General features: G+C 41.9%; 1 protein-coding gene across 8 annotated transcripts in view; it reads left to right on the forward strand.

Annotated features, from left to right (window-relative positions):
- Window positions 1-201: 201 nt before the first annotated feature.
- Window positions 202-15,831, forward strand: part of WIPF3 (WAS/WASL interacting protein family member 3) — a 39,571-nt gene continuing 23,941 nt past the window's right edge. The window contains exons 1-2 of one of the 8 annotated variants that reach the window (XM_065051426.1): window positions 202-342; window positions 15,389-15,527. In XM_065051426.1, coding sequence (XP_064907498.1) covers window positions 15,444-15,527 — 84 coding nt within the window. In that variant the 5' untranslated portion in view covers window positions 202-342; window positions 15,389-15,443. Of the gene's footprint in view, window positions 343-446; window positions 799-1,145; window positions 2,221-2,257; window positions 2,453-15,386; window positions 15,528-15,831 lie in introns of those variants that run through there. The other 7 variants (XM_065051424.1, XM_065051428.1, XM_065051427.1 and 4 more) reach the window with 7 other exon arrangements.

A 15,831-nucleotide genomic window follows, 5' to 3' on the forward strand; every position in this document is an offset into this window, starting at 1 on the left:
TAGTGTGAGGTTGTAATGTTTCCATCTGCAAACTGCCTTGAAAAACATCCAGAAGAAAATAAGTTTGTTTTGGGGATTTTTTTAGATGCTTCTACGGCACAATCTGGGGCACAAAAAACGAGGGCACCCAGCCAGCTCTAAACGCAGGCCCTCCCGAGACTGCTGGGCCGAAGCAATCCGGCAGCTGGACAGCTTTTGGCAGGGGGAGCAGGTAGTAACATCTTCATGCCATGGGACAGTATTTTGGCTTCCGCGCGGACTTTAAAAAATAACCAGCTCTGCCACGGCATCCACTCGTGGGATGGTGCGCCAGGCTGCAGCTGGATTTCAGGTGTTTCAAAGGTAGGGATGGAAAACGGGTCCCGCGGGTGGGTGCGCACGCCGCACACCCCCGCGCAGGCCGGCTCCAGGCCCGGGGACGCGCTGGCGCCCGGAGCCGGTGCGGGGCGGCGGCGGCGGCACCAGCACCGTGGGGCCACGGGCGTCAGAACCGGCCGGATTCGGCCGGCACTCACCTGTCCCCGCGCTCCCCTCTCGCTCGGGGCAGGGTGTGTGTTAAATTACTTTTATTTATTTATTTTTTTAAATTATTTTTAATTCCCCCTGAGGACCTCAACAGGCGTTTTTCTCCTCGAGATCTTAAGATTTTCCCTCTCTCCTTCCCCCCGCCTCCCAGCCAGCTCCCCGCTCCGCGGAGGGGAGGCGGGGGCCGCCGTACCTGGCGCCCTCTGCCCGGGGAGGAGCGCGCCGCGCCGCCCCGGCCTCGACGCACCGACACCGGCACAGGCCGCCGAGCAGGTGGGCGCGGAGGGGGTGCAGTGCTGCGGCTGCTGGGTTGGGGGGTGCACGGTGCCTCCGACCCGCCCGGGACCCCCGGTCAGCCGGAGACAGCAGGGAGGGCTGGGCTGGCCGGCCCCGAAGGCGAGGCGGGCGCTTTCCCTCGCCGCTGGGGCCGGGGGCCGCGGTGGGAGAGCTGGCCCGAAGGCAGGAGCTGCCGCGGGGGACGAGAGGACTCCGCGGACAAACTCGCTGCCGCGGCTCCTCACTGACCGCTCAGCAGCGACCGGGCAGCGCCGCGCCCAAGCCCCGCTCCCCGCGGGGGGCTCCGGCAGCGCTCCCGGCAGCGCCCGGACCCGCTCAGCGTCCGGGCGCCGGGCCAGGGAGGGCACGGCGGTGGCGGGGATACCCAAACCCTTGGGATTCGTTTCCTCACAGCGGCAGAGGACGTGTGGCTGCATGTTCGGGACAGGGTTTGCGTGGTGCTGCTCTGCTCTTTTGCCAAGTAAAGGAAAACGCGCTGTGTTCAGGCGGCGAGGGATAGGAAGAACTTTTTTTTCCTTGTTTTTGCCCTTGAAATAGATATGCTGGAGTAGGTCAGCTAAGAAAAAGGAGGCTGAGTAACCATCAGAGCTACCGTGCATTATGCTTATGTACCTGTTACAGGGGGAATGCTGGAGAAGAAGCTCTTAAAGGTTTAATAATAATTAACAAGGGTAAAAATTAGACTAAAATCTTGTCACCTGGGCATCACCCTGTTTGCATTAATAAAGAGCGACAGGAAATGTGTTGGAAGCGGGTAGCAAGAGTGGGTTTTGTTACTATTCTTAGGATGTGCTTGGGGTTTGCAAAGGCGTAGCAGCGGCGGGGAATGTCACAGCCCGTGTCGCTGCCCGCGCAGGGAGGGGCGGAGGAAGGGCGTGTTTGTGTTGTTCAAGGAGTCCGGGAGTTCTAGGAATAGGAAGGACACGTTAGGCCAACATGCCCTTTTTTCATTTGTTACTGAAAGTGGAATATTACGGAGTTTTCTGAAAGGTAGCAAAATAAATCTGGTTTAGGAGAGAAGACACTGAGATATAACGTAAAGGTTGATCATTTCAACACAGAAGGTCTTGGGACAGTCCGGATTTATGGGCTAAGATCCACAAGTGCTTCTGCTGATTCAGACAGAGAAATATTGCTGAAATTGTGATAACAGTGATACCTGTTATCATGCCTGCTGCATGAATAGAATTGTTGAACTGCTTCCTGATACAATCAGTATTTTCAGTTTCTCCATCCAGCACAATATCCTGTTTATCTAACAACGTGCGTTTGTACAATCATTGTTAAAAGTCTTCAGTTCACATCCTTCACACTGAAAGGTAAACCACGGGGAAGATGATGAAGGAAGTGAATACAACTTTATTCTGTGGTGGCAGTCGGAGCAGGGACAGTTGTTAGGTATGTGTGCCTGGGGGTGGTTCCAGTTCACTGCCTGCACCTGTGACCCAAAACAGTGTCCCAGCTGGAATGTGCAGGTGGTGCAGATGCAGCTGCCACCCACGGCTCAGCTGGTGAGGGACATTGCCCAACATGAGGTGGAAAGATTGAGTCTTCTTTGCCTTCAGTCACAAGCTTCCTTGTACAAGGTAATATACAAGAAGCTCAGTGTGGAACCCTTAAAAAGGATTGTGTAAGTGTGTTTTGTTTTGCTTTGGATGTTTTGCGGGTGGTGATAGTGACAAAATGTGGATTAGACTCATAACCAGAAAGAAATTCCATGGGAGTTGATTCTTCTCCTGTAGAAGATCATGGAAAGGAGTGGGGCTTAGCAACCAACTGCAACCACTCTTGATGTTACAGTGACCTTGCTCTTAAAAGTTTTAAAGTATTATCTGTAACATTTTATTAAGATTGAGCCTCCACTAGACTAAGTGGCATATGAAATAGCACAAAAGTGCAGGTGCCTGTGCCAGCTTGCAATATAAGTATGAAATTTAATTAAAAAAAAATAAAGAGATATGTTGTATGAAGACGGGAGTGTACGAATACTTTGACTGGCTTTGTATACAGACTTTGGTTGCTTAGGGACAGATGCAGAGCTTAATTCATAATGTGCAATGTTCAAGTCATTACTAGTTTGGATTTATTCCTGAAAATGGTTGAGGTGCACGTGAGATTCTGATTCTGTGGTTGTACTGCACTGGAAAGAGCTATGACTGTATTTATCAAATCATAGTATAATACAAAGCAACTCTCTCTTTTTCCTTTGTTACTTCTCTCCATCACCTTCTCCCCTCTCCCCGCCCCCCTAGGAAAAGATAAATAAAGGTCTTGTAGCATTTCAGTTTCTGCTACCTTGCATCAGGAAGGGCCATGCTAGGGTTCTATATGTAATGACTACTAAATATGAATTCACAGAAATTATTATTTTATTTTTTCTAAAACATTATATCAAAACATAGCAGTATTGCATCTCAGTAATCATACCATAACAGTCAAGACTGTTTGTTGAATGTCATAACAGAATGTAGCATAGATGCTAATAGATGCTCTTTACATAATACTGTAAAAGAATGGCTTTTTTGGTTGATGAGGTAATTATTTTGGGAAATTAATTGTTCTCTGGAAATAAGCTCTTGTAGTGAAAGCAGCATCTTAGTCATAACAAGTAGAAAAATATTTGCATACTTTAAGAGACAGATATTAAAAGCTCTGATTTACAATTGTGTATTATATCTAAAATAAATATTAACTGATATTATATATTAAATAGTTTTAAAATATTCCCTCTCTGAAAAGAAGCAGGGCAGTGAAAGGATTTGTGTTCCATTTCTTTGTCTGTTTGTTAGTCATAACTCACCTAGAAGAATTGCATGATTTTTCAGAAGTGTTTGCTTCTGTGGAAGCTTTTTTTCTCTGTGCTCAGTGACTGGGACAAGTTCTGTTCAGTTATCAAAAGTAGGTAAGATTGAACTAGCTCAGTTCAGCTCTCTTAACCTTGACTTCCATTCAATTACGGATGTGGGATGTGTGTGAGCATCTGCCGGGATATTTTGTGGATATTTTTTACCATTTTATTTTATATTATGTGGATATTTTGTGCCATTCACTTTAAGGTCTAATAAATGAGATCACAGATGAAAACATGAAGATAATTGCTTTAGGAAAATCATGTAAGGCTCTGTTGTACCAGAATAAAGATTCCTGCCTTCTTCAGATTATATGTAAAATTAATATCTACATAAACGTAATAATTGGCTATAATATCCAGTAAATTATTTTATCTAAAGAGCCTCCAGTACTCTCCTTACACTGAGTCACTAGTGACTGCTATGCAGTTTTGAGGTATAGCTTTCTGGAACTCTTTTTGCCACTGTTCTTATAGATCTTCCTTGATTAGTCTGTGCTCTTATGCAGAGTAGTTGCTCTCTTTGGAAGTCTGAAGGGTTCTGAAAATTAGCTTATGGTAGCAAAACCTTAAAGGGACTTCACAGTTGCTTTTTCATCTGTGGTCATTCTGTGTGAGGGTTGTTCAGTGGCTTCGTTGTCAGGATGAACTGTGGTGCAAACAGTGCTGTATTTGCTAAAAGTAAAAATGTCCCTGGGCCATCCAAATCAGAGAGAAAAAGAGTGCGTTTTTAGACAAAATTGTATTCTTCTGAATATGGCCACCTTAATTTGACTTCTGAGTATCGTTGAGTGGACTCGTTCAGTCTTACATATGTGACAGCTGTAAAGCTGCCTTTGGATTGCTTTGAAAGTGTGTGTAACAACTAAAGAATTTTCAGAAGGTGTGAAAAGCGTGTTTTCATGCCTTGGTTATTCAGACAACAGCTGAAATGGATTTCCTTTAGACTACCAGAAATAACCTCTCTCTCAAATAAGATCATGGACAGGGAGCCTGATACTTCTTTGCATTGACCCTGTGTCATCTTTCACCACTGTTACCAGACGATCTATATAACTCACTGTGATGAGTAGGGAATAATTTTGTAGCCAGCCCAGGCAGAGGAGAGCAACAAAGCAGCCGTACTATAGCTACAGTGTAAGTGATAATACCGCATGAAAAGCAGAGGAAAGCTGGACCAAGATAAAGTTCACTAAACATAAGAACAGAAAATTCAGCGTGAAAGCACTTGCTCAATCTTGATGCTGCTCTTTCAAATACCTAAGAAAACTACCTGCAGCTTCTATGTAATGGATATGCTGTATCCTTCGTTGACACTGTTGGCAAGTGCAATGTCTGCCTTGATAAATTAAAGCGGTGGCTAGAAATTACAGTGCTTCTGCTCGATTCGTAAGATGGGGTAAAATGCTCCTCACTAGATGAACAAAGTGAATGAATGGGTTTAGAGATAGTAGCCCCTTTGTGTTGGTCTTTCAGGAAATAAATGCAGGTCTGTAAATGACTGCTGTGCCATTTAACTTTTTCTAGTTACTGTATCATGTTTTACTCTCTTCATTGTAAGTAACAAAAAAGAAAAAAAGAGGAGGGCAGAATATGGTACCAGATCACAAGGGATGTCTTGGGATCTTTTGTTCCTCCTTCATATCCTCTTGTTTGAAAAGGTATTATGTTATTGCTGTCCTCACTAGCATAGTTTTATGCAGTGAAAAATGTACATGCACCAGCGCTGCTGGCTGCCTATAAAACTGGCAAGTTTGGGACTTTTGTCCGAGTCAGTCACACTTTTGTTTCACGTTCAGAAGAAAAGAAATAACACTGTATCTGTGCAAAATCTATAGATCTGCTTTGTTAGTTGAGTAGACACATAAAGAAAAGAGCACAAAAGGCAAGCCAGGCTTACATATCAGGAAAATGGAGCATTTTTTAGTAAGTTACTTTCAGATGGAATGTTTGCTCCTCTTGAGGATGTGTGAATCACTGCAGAAATATGTCAAATTCTGCCTAGGATTTGGATGGAAAGTTGCTTCAGTTGATTCGTTGTGTGAGTGCAAACAGCTTAACACACATTAGTGATGTTACTTGTGTTACTACTTGAGTATTTTCAGAATAAAACCCTGAAGAACTGACCTCACTTCTACTTGAAAACGAAGGAAAAATTAGTATAAAAAATAATAAGAGATTAGTCCTTAAGTTAGTAAATTGTCTGAGGGGGTGGAGACTATCACTGTAGTGTACTGTGTGAGTGACAGATGTGGGGCCCGACAGGACATTTAATGCAGAATGAAAGCCTTTTTTAGCCTTGAAATGACTAAGTAGCAAGGAAATTATGCAAAAGCGGATTGTACAAAGTATTCTTGGATCAAGTGATCATGAGTTTACATTGACTTAGCAGCAGGCGAAATGCTGCAGTGCCATGTGGGGATACCAGAGCTCACTCTGAACAAGCTGTACCAGGAGCTGCAGAGGCCCATATAGCTGCAGGATGTGTTTACTGTGGTTGCTTTGCTGCTTTCCTCTGCCCAAACTGGTGGTTTTTCTCCAAAATTTCAGTCTCGTATCCAGTCCATCATGTGAGAGTTCGTATGCTGGCACTAATGCTTACCAGCTCTAGTCAGGGTGTATCTCCTGGTACCTCCTAGAGTCACATTTCCTTTTTTTCAGAGCCAAATCAGCCTAGTTCTGCATTTCCTTTGATTTCTCTCAGTCCTAGCAACCTGTGCTGAACCCTCTGGTATCATCATGCAGAGTTATTCACTTTTGCATCCTATGCAGTGTGCCTTCTCCAGGACAGACAACTCTACCTTGTAAATAAATTGTACATTGACCAAAGACAAAAGTGAAGAGATGGGATGGAGAGACTGGTAAACAACTAGAAGAGGCAAGTAAAGAAAGAGAAGGGCCCAATCCATAGCGGTAGAAGTGAAAGATGAAGTCCAAAACCAGCATAAAACTTGCCACCAGTGTTGGTGGAAATGAGTGATTCTTTATCTTTCTCCTGCTTATTCTGATGGTAGCACATACTTGCTGCATTGGAAGTATTCTTGGGAGCAGACTCTGGCCTTGTTTGAAGAAAGGAAATTGCAGGAAACCACTTTGCTTCTTTGTGTCTGTGATGGATACATCTTCACAAAAATCTTCTGTTGCCAGTTAGTCCCTAAAATTACCTTCCTTCTTCAGCAGGCAGCACAGTTAACTGGTTTTGGATTCCTAATGTTGGTTGCTTATTCTGTGTGTATAGGTACACGTCAGTCACATTGTCCTGTTTGAATATAGTGACTTTCACAAAGACTTGCAACTGAAGTGCATTGATAGGTCAAAGGGCTGAATCTTCAATTTAGTAAAACTCATATTGTTTCTTCTGAGGACTTTGTTTTACCAGCAATGTAGGCCTACAAATCAAAACATATTTTGTCAGGGATTTTAAAGGGAACTAACAGTTGCAAATGACTTTGTGATTTGTTGTTCTTTGCACAAAGCAATATCATTGTCCTGGAAATGGATGTAGGTTTGGAGGTAGATATTTTGTCCATTGCCTTTAAAAACAGCTAACAATTTTTAGTACAAGAAAACATATTTACACTTTGCACACAGGAATTTTTATAAATACATCAGCTATGACACTTAAGATGCAATAAGAGCATTTTGCACTCTATTTCAGAACACGGAATTAATTAAAATACTAAGAATGCAACATTGTGGTAGTGTAGTGAGGCTTCCTTAATAACATGGGGTCTTATATGCCTTTTACTTTTAAGTATGGAAGCTTTACTCTTCAGTAAAGAACATCTAAGATGAGGTCACCAACTACGTAACTGAAATGGAGCGGCAGTTTCAACCAGATTGACAGATAAGAGCATGAAAGTAAGGATGTATAAGCATGTTCGGAAGTTGTAGTTTAATTTGTTGGAACATCAGGGCTAGTATTTTTACCACTTGAAATAGATTTGGAAGGAATATTAAGTAATCACAGCTTACTGAAAACCAAGATCACAGCTTCCCTTTCTTTATTTGAGGTGAGGATTTCCCTGTCAGCTTATTCCTGCAGGTGATCAGACCATCACGTTTTACATCCCTTGTGACAGACAATTCTCCTTACAGAATATGGTGACCACAATCCCTGCTGGGCCATGATACTGATAACCGTGTTGCAGGGTAAAACAGCTTGTGTTATATTGCCAGATTTATTTTTCTTGCATTGCCAGTATTTGACTGTGTTTCTTAAGCTGGTAGATATCAGCCTGACATGGCATGCATACAAGTTCCTATCAATTTATATTTCCAAGATGGAAAGCTGTGAATGTTTAAAATAGGATCTCTGATGAAACATCATGTGGTTGAGAGTGAAAATTTTATAATTATTTGAGATACGGATTTTGAAAGTCTTGGAGTGTTCTCATACCCACGTTTGCAAATTCTTTTCACTGGATTCACTTTTGAAAACAGACATTTGTTGAGCTGTGTATAGCAAATATAAAAAGCAAGTTGCTCAATACTACCCTGTTTGGGTTTTCTATTTTGATGCTAGCTACTTAACTGGAAAGCAAAACTTTCTTAGGGGAATTGACTAAACCACTTCAGGGATTTCTTTGGTAGAATGTAAATAAATAAATGTGAAAACATACAATACTTCTCTGCAGAGGCCACAAAACTTGCAAGTGTTAACTTGAAACATCCGATTGCCTCTACTAAGAGAGCTCAAGTGGTGTTCACAGTGAAACTCTTGAGGAGTGTAAAACAGTCATCTTCAAGATGCGGCAGTGACCTTGAACTTCCACCGAGCTGCGCTTTATTTATTTAGCTTAGGCCAATGATTAACTTTGCAAATGACTGTGTATCAAATTCACTATTGTTTATATATCTGGCAGTGAAATAGGCCATGTCTGACTTTGTGTGGACTATACATTTAAAGGAAACTCTTTTTATAAATTGTTTCCTTTGCAAAGTTACATCTTTGTGCAAGTCCTAATTTCTTGTAACTTACCTCATTTGTCTTTGGATTCTTTAACTTCAGGTTAGCACTATGGTCGGCATAATATATTTCTTTTTCTTCTTAGATGTTGTTCTTTTCTCTTGCTCCTTATTTAAAAGAGGATAACAAATTCTGTTATTCTGCTTCCTTACAGCAATTAGCCTTCTATGGCAGATCCCCACAGAACAGAGGAAGCTACACCCTGAAATAGTCATGTGTAGGGACATGAAGTCATCTGCACAGCTTTGCCTCTGAAGGGAGGTTTGTCAAGACCTAGCACTTCAATTTCCAGCCTCAGCACCATAGGGAACCCAGGGGAGAACTCTACCCACGGCACACATGGAAGCAAGGCGTCTTCAAATCCTTGTAATTTGTGCTAGGTCAGCCCTGGCTTGTTTGTTGCGGCGTTATCAGGCTCATGACAGAACAGGAGTCATGCTGGTTTTTGTAGGCAGAAAGGGAATGCAGCCCTTAGCTGGATCAAGCCTGGTGGAAATAGTCCAAACTGGGGAGAATTTATGCTCCTTGGCTTAAATGCAGGATACTGTTACATGCTGTGAGATAATCCCACAGACTGTGTAGACAAATGCTGCTTTAAAGTATTTCATCGGATATTAAATGGAGGAGAAGCCCCCAAGGTTTGTACATTTCAATGGAAATTAAAAAGCCAGATTCTGCCTTTAGTTGCAGTAATGTGAATGGTGACTGAGAGCAGAAATTTGCCTCATAAGTTGTATGTGATCTGGCTACTGTCTGTTAGGAAATGGTGAAAGACTGTAGTTTTCTTAGTCAGCTGTAGGAATACATCTGTGAATGTCTTAAACTATATCTAGTAAGGTAGGTATGTATATCAGTGCTTTCATTTCTCATGAGCTGTAAAAGGAGGTAACAGTTTCACGGTTCTGCACTGCTCTGAAATCTCTCAAATACAAGTATTTTCTGGAGGGGTTATTTTGCAGAGAGGAAACCATAAGCATACTTGCAGGCTCTACCATGATTCTTCCTTGTTCTATTTTCTAAACACAAAAAGTGATTCACACTGAAAATGGTAGAAGTAGCATCTGGTGCTTAAAAATTTCATAGTTTGATTCTGTTATGCTTAAAATCTAAACTGATCCATTCCAAACAGAAGCTTTTTCCAAGTCATTTCCAGTTGTGTGATAGTGACAGAAGAAAATTTGATCTGTGTAACACACATCCACTACTCTCTGTTTTTTCTCTTCTCTGATTCTGCATGTGTTGTACTGTCTTCAAAAGACCTGTGGTGTGCTTGTACCAGTGATTTCAGCTGCTCTTTGGTGATGTTTGACAGGAGCAAATGGGGCCACAATTAGGCTCACTGTCTACTTTTCACATTGTGAAAGATGAGCAGATGCTTATTTCTCCTGTGTGATTTTGGAATTCTTTTAGTTTACTGTTAAAATATAAGGCGTTAAAAGCTGTTACTCAGAACAGTATAGTTAATGGAGAAATCATAGTTGATTATATAAAAGCTGATTAAAACTTAAAAACAGAGTTTGTGTTCTACATTTTCTTTAGTTTTTAATCAGGAAATAAGACCAATATTTTAGATAAGTTTTCCTGCACATCTGTTAAATATCTACCCCAGCCTTCATTTTGAAGCAAAAAAATCTGTTCATCTCCCCAAAGCTGAATTACCTGCCTCAGAGTATACAATGCAAATGATTGCATATCCAGTAAAAACAGATCAGTTCTTTTGCAGTCCTTTCTCCAAATTTGTTAAGTGTTGTATTTGAAATTCCAGCTGTATTGTTATATGATTATGCCACCTAAAGACATAAGGAAAAGAAAAAAAAAATGCTACTAGCTAAGAAATAAATTTGCATATAAGTGCATATTATGTGCATTTAAACAGTTGTTTTCCTCTGTCCTTTTACCTTCCAGACACTGTTCCAAATGGGAGGCAGAGCGCTCCCTGCCTTGCCTTTCCATGCCAGTTGAAGGTACTTCAGCACAGCCTTTCCAGACAGACCTGTGGTGGTTCTGCTGGGCATCAGTGTGGCAGGAGATGTGACAGCTGCTGCCCTAAACCCAGCTTGTTCCTTAGTGTGGCTCTGTGATCCCAGCAGGACTTAATTGTGGTGCCCAGCACTGTGTCAGTGGCACTTTAGAAGGAGACCTTTGGGAAGCTTTTGGATCAGAGCTTGTGTCCATCTCATGGCTGGGCAACGTGAGACCAGATCTACATAAAAGCTTAGTCTGAGTTTACCACAGGTGAATTCAGGCACAGGGCTGAGACCACTTCATGAAGAAGCAGCATCTGCATCTTCATTGTCTTGTCTGTCACTTCAAAATGAAAGTCTAAGTGAAGACTTTATTTGGGCCTTCAGAGTTCTGTGTTGAGGACTGTACTTGCTGTTCTTACTTAAACCCAGCTGCTGTTCAAGCAAGCGCTGTGAGAAACAAGGAACAGTCTGTGACACCTGAAATTACCAGTCTTAGAATTACCCTTACCAAGGGGACAAAAAAAGACCGATTGCTTTGAGACCCAAGAACAATAATCAGTTCACTGACTGATGGGATGACTTGTAAGAAGTAAAACAGCTCAAAAAATATAATTAGACCTTGTAAATGTACTTCTGAATTAGAATTCTTGTATTTCAGAAAGCTGATGCTGAGGGGTAGGAGAAACTATTTTACTTAGTACAAGGCAGAGTCACCTGCAGTAGAGTGCAAATGGGATCAAATGGAGAAAAGGAGAAATTAGGCTGATTTTTCAGGCAATTTGAACTATGAGAATTGACTGTTAAAGAGCCTCCCAAAGGAAATAATACAAGTCACATTATTTGGGACACCTAAAATTAGACTTCAGAAAGCACTAAAAAAAGATGTACAACTTTGCTTTCGTAGGGAGGTGGACTAGATTTGGGATTTTCCTTTTTTTTGCAATAAATTCTGTGATTGTTGGGCCTGATTATATTCTGTGATGTAGAAGTCAAGGGAAGATTTACATTATATTTTTGCCTGAGAAAACTGAGGCTAAACACACGGGCTTCTCCCCTTCATCTATTGCCAACTTTTAAAACTGTATCTTTATCTTTCTGTCCCTCAGGGATAATTCAGACCCTGCTCTTCCAATTAGAAATATGTATAGAGGAAAAAGGGCACATGTGCCTTAAGGACCCTTTGTGGCATTTCCCTCTTGTCTGCCTCTTAACAGACGCTAGAACTGATCAATGTGATACTCCTTTTTTGTTTTTAATTCAGAATTTATTTATCTTATAATGTGCAAATCCATAACCCCAGCATATTCTGAAGCTATTGTCTGAATTTCCAGCCATATTTTGAGTAGCAACTTGATGAGGGAGGAAGAGGCAAATGAACTACAGCCTAAATACAACCTTTAACAAAGGAATAGAGGCTTCCACATAACACGTGTTGATATATTAAAGCGTTAGTGCAGTGATACAAAAGAGGTTCTCATACCCGGTTTGACATGTTAAAATGTGTAGATAGTGCAGTTATGACCAAATTTTAAGAGCTAATTTTTTTAATTGAAGATGCCTATCTTTATCTACATCCAGTCTTTCTTTGCTATCAGTGTCTCCTTGTGTGAATGACAGCACTCCTTCCTCCAAAGCTCGCTTGAACAGATAGAACCCTTACATGGAAAATGTTTGTTCATTGCGTAGGTATTAGATGTGATCACCTTGACACTGTAATAGTACTGGTATAAAAAAACATATGAATTTGTCTGTGTGCACAAAAGCATGCCAAGGTTGGGACACTTTGCTTCTGAATTTGTGATAGGAGACAAAGGAAGGCAGAATTTTCTGAAAGATAGTTCATTTGTAGAGGATTTGAAACAGCATGGGAAGAAAGCTATAGGGCATCTCCAATATTTAATTCAAAAGTTGTGGGTTATAGCCCCCCCAAATACATTCTTCTCCTGCGTCACTGGACCAGAGGATTCAGGATGGGGGAGTGGGATACGTGGTGAACACTGCCTATGCATGGAATTTTGGGTTGTAGGTGGCCACAAGTGGCCTCAAGTTGCACTGGGGGGGTTCAGATTAGATATTTGGAAAAATTTCTTCATGCAAAGGGTTGTCAAACACTGGAACGGAATGCCCAGGGAAGTGGTGGAGTCACCATTCCTGGAGGTATTTAAAAGACATATAGATGAGGTTCTTAGGGACATGACTTAGTGCCAGAGTAAGGTTATGGTTGGTTTTAATGATCTTGAGGTCTCTTCCAATAAAAATGATTCTATGATTCTGGCCCTGGAACATCACTGGAAAGAATGGGTGCTGGGGCCAAGACTAGTGAGAGAGGCAGGCAGAAAAGAGGAGACTGAGGAGGACCTCATTATGGTCTACAATTTCCTCACAAAGGGAGAAGGGGCAGGTGCTGATCTCTTCTCTCTGGTGATCAATGACAGAACCCGAGGGAATGGCAGGAAGATGTGCCAGGGGATGTTTAGGTTGGACATTAGGAAAAGGTTCTTCACCCAGAGGGTGGTGGAGCACTGGAACAGGCTCCCCAGGGAGGTGTCATGGCCTCAATCCTGACAGTGTTCAAGAAGAGACTGGACAATACCCTCAGAGACACGGTGTGAACTGTGGGGTTGTCATATGCAGGGACAGGAGTTGGGCTCGATGATCCTTGTGGGTCCCTTCCAACTCAGGACATTCTATGATTCTGTGAATGGTCTGCATTTCAGATGCAAGATTGACTTCTAAATACCAAGAGCTGATTCCCATTTCCTTTCTCCCACTGCCGCTCACCCCCAGTGTGCTTCACCTCCTGCTGCCATGCATATGGTCTGCCACAGATGCGTGGGTTGTATTTTTTTTTCTAATTTGACTAAGAGCATATTTTCCCATCTAAATCCTTAATGAAGACAAAAGGCCTGTATTGCAGGGTAGGAAGATGCTAACCCAAAACATATTATTAGCAGGGAAGACTCATTCTCCTTATGTCCAGGTTTTTGAATGACTTAATTGACGAAAAGAGATAGCTTCTGATAACAGTTTTTTGCACAGGGCAACAATGAGGGTGGAATGGTGGAGATGCTGTGATGCCAGCTTTCTTGGAAAGCTTCATTAAGCCATTATTGAAGTGATTGTGACCAATTCTCTTAAAGATCCAGAGTGCTTTGATATGATAGGCCTTTGCATAGCAATCTCTCAAGGGAGAAAAATGTTGCGGAAGCTCTGCATAGTTAATTTTTGATCGGTCTCCCATAAACTGTTTTACAAGATACAGCAGAAGAAAAATACTCAGATATTATCTGGATATTGTTCACAGACACTTGGTATGAAGTGGACAAAGCTGCATGTACCTTTTAACTTCACTGACTCTTCCCATCCAAGTATTCCCTCAGATTGTAACTTGCCACATTTCTGTCGTGTCGTCTCTCCTGAAACCCTCCGGGTTGAATAGTCTCATTTCTTCTGCTTACACAGGTGATTCTTAAATTACTTGACCAAAAGGTTTCAGGCAGCTGGAAAAGCATAAACAGAGTAACTGCTTTTAAAAAAGAAGGAAGGAATTAGGGGACTATGGCCTGGGAACTGTGATGCTTTCAACTTCACATAAATTTCTAGAAAAACACCAAAATGAGTAAGATGTTTCTAAATGCTCAGAGGACAAAGGAAAAGTTATCATCTACAGAGATGTATAGAGAACAAATGTGTCAAATCAGTGTAATTTCCTGCTAAGATAAAGCCTTATAGAAAAGAAATAGCAGATGACATGTTTTGTGTTATGGTAGGACTTTTGATGCTGTTTTGCATGACATTGTAAAGAATCTCTGAAGACAGTCATGATGCGATGAACATAAAACTAGATGTAAACCCATGTTTGGAGCATTTCTTCGAGAGTCACTATCAAAATAAAGGAAGTTATCAAGTATGGCTTGCAGAGGGCTATATTTGGGGCTGCCTAGTACTTTCATTTGCAATTTTACTGATGAAATACAGGGTTTGCTTACTAACTTTACAGATGACCTCAGACTGAGAGGGGATGCAGTCATGTCAGGGGCTGGGTTAGAGGTGAAAATCAGTGATTGATGGATGCCCTGTCATTCTGCAGGCAATTTAAAAAACAAACAAAACAACACCACATAGCTTTTGCCGGAAGATATGTGTCTCTATAGTCAATGCATTACTAAAGAGTTGTGGAAAGTTAAAATTTAAAAATGGCAGGAAAACACGTGTGACTTTAATACACGAGATGCTTGGTCCTTATATGCTGTCCTTTGGTAATAGAACTATGTTTAATGAAACTTTAATTTGTAGAACAATGAATGATTTTCCTTGTTTTTTTCTTTTTTTTTTTTTTTTTTTGGTAACTTTGGGGCAAGTCCAGTGAATGTCACAGAGTCACTTACTCTGTCTTTACAGCAGCAAAACTCTGGCTCAAATCAGTGGAGTTTTTGTCCCGTCAGGAGTGTGTCTACCTATGGTTGCCTGTGAGTTGCATTTCAGGGCTATGGGCTGGATTGAGGCAAGGCATAACAGTTAAAGCTGGCCTGGCTGGCATCGATGCATTCGGTATTCATGGCACTTGGCCAGATCTGTGAGCTTGCTCTTTAGATGAATGTTGTCATCAGAGAACTATAATGAGGCTGCTCGTTCTGTAGTTTCGGAAGCAGCACAGTATAAAAGTCTTCAGTCTGCTGTGAGCTAGAAATTTGGCTGATCTTCAGCTTACAGTGTATAAACACGTTCCTCCTTTTCTTTTTTCCCCCCACTTTTCTTTCTCCTCCCTTCCTTCTCCTCAAGGACATAGACTTTGGTTATATTTTTGATAACTGCGTGGAGCTAGAAATCTGAACGGATGCCTGTGCCACCGCCGCCACCACCACCTCCTCCTCCACCGCCCCCTCTGCCTTCTGGAGGGCCCCCTCCACCACCGCCTCTGGTAAGATTGACTTTTCATCTCCATTAGCAAAAGCTTAGCTGTAGTAGTCAGCTCAGTCCCCCAGAATTTTGGTGTGGATATTCATAGCAAATATCTGCTTGTTATGCTGGCTTTTGTCCTTCTATTCATTAGATCTGTCATCTCCAAAGTGGGATGTGTGTGATCATCCTTTGGGGTGCAAGAAGAAAATACTAGAACTTTGGTCATACAGGTGTATTATTTATAAATAACTAAATATAGGTACATTGGGGTGCATGCTCAAAAATTTTTTATTGCTAGGGGTGCAGGATCAGATGGTTTGGAG

This window comes from Columba livia, chromosome 2, assembly GCF_036013475.1.
Source record: "Columba livia isolate bColLiv1 breed racing homer chromosome 2, bColLiv1.pat.W.v2, whole genome shotgun sequence".
Classification (NCBI taxonomy): domain Eukaryota; kingdom Metazoa; phylum Chordata; class Aves; order Columbiformes; family Columbidae; genus Columba; species Columba livia.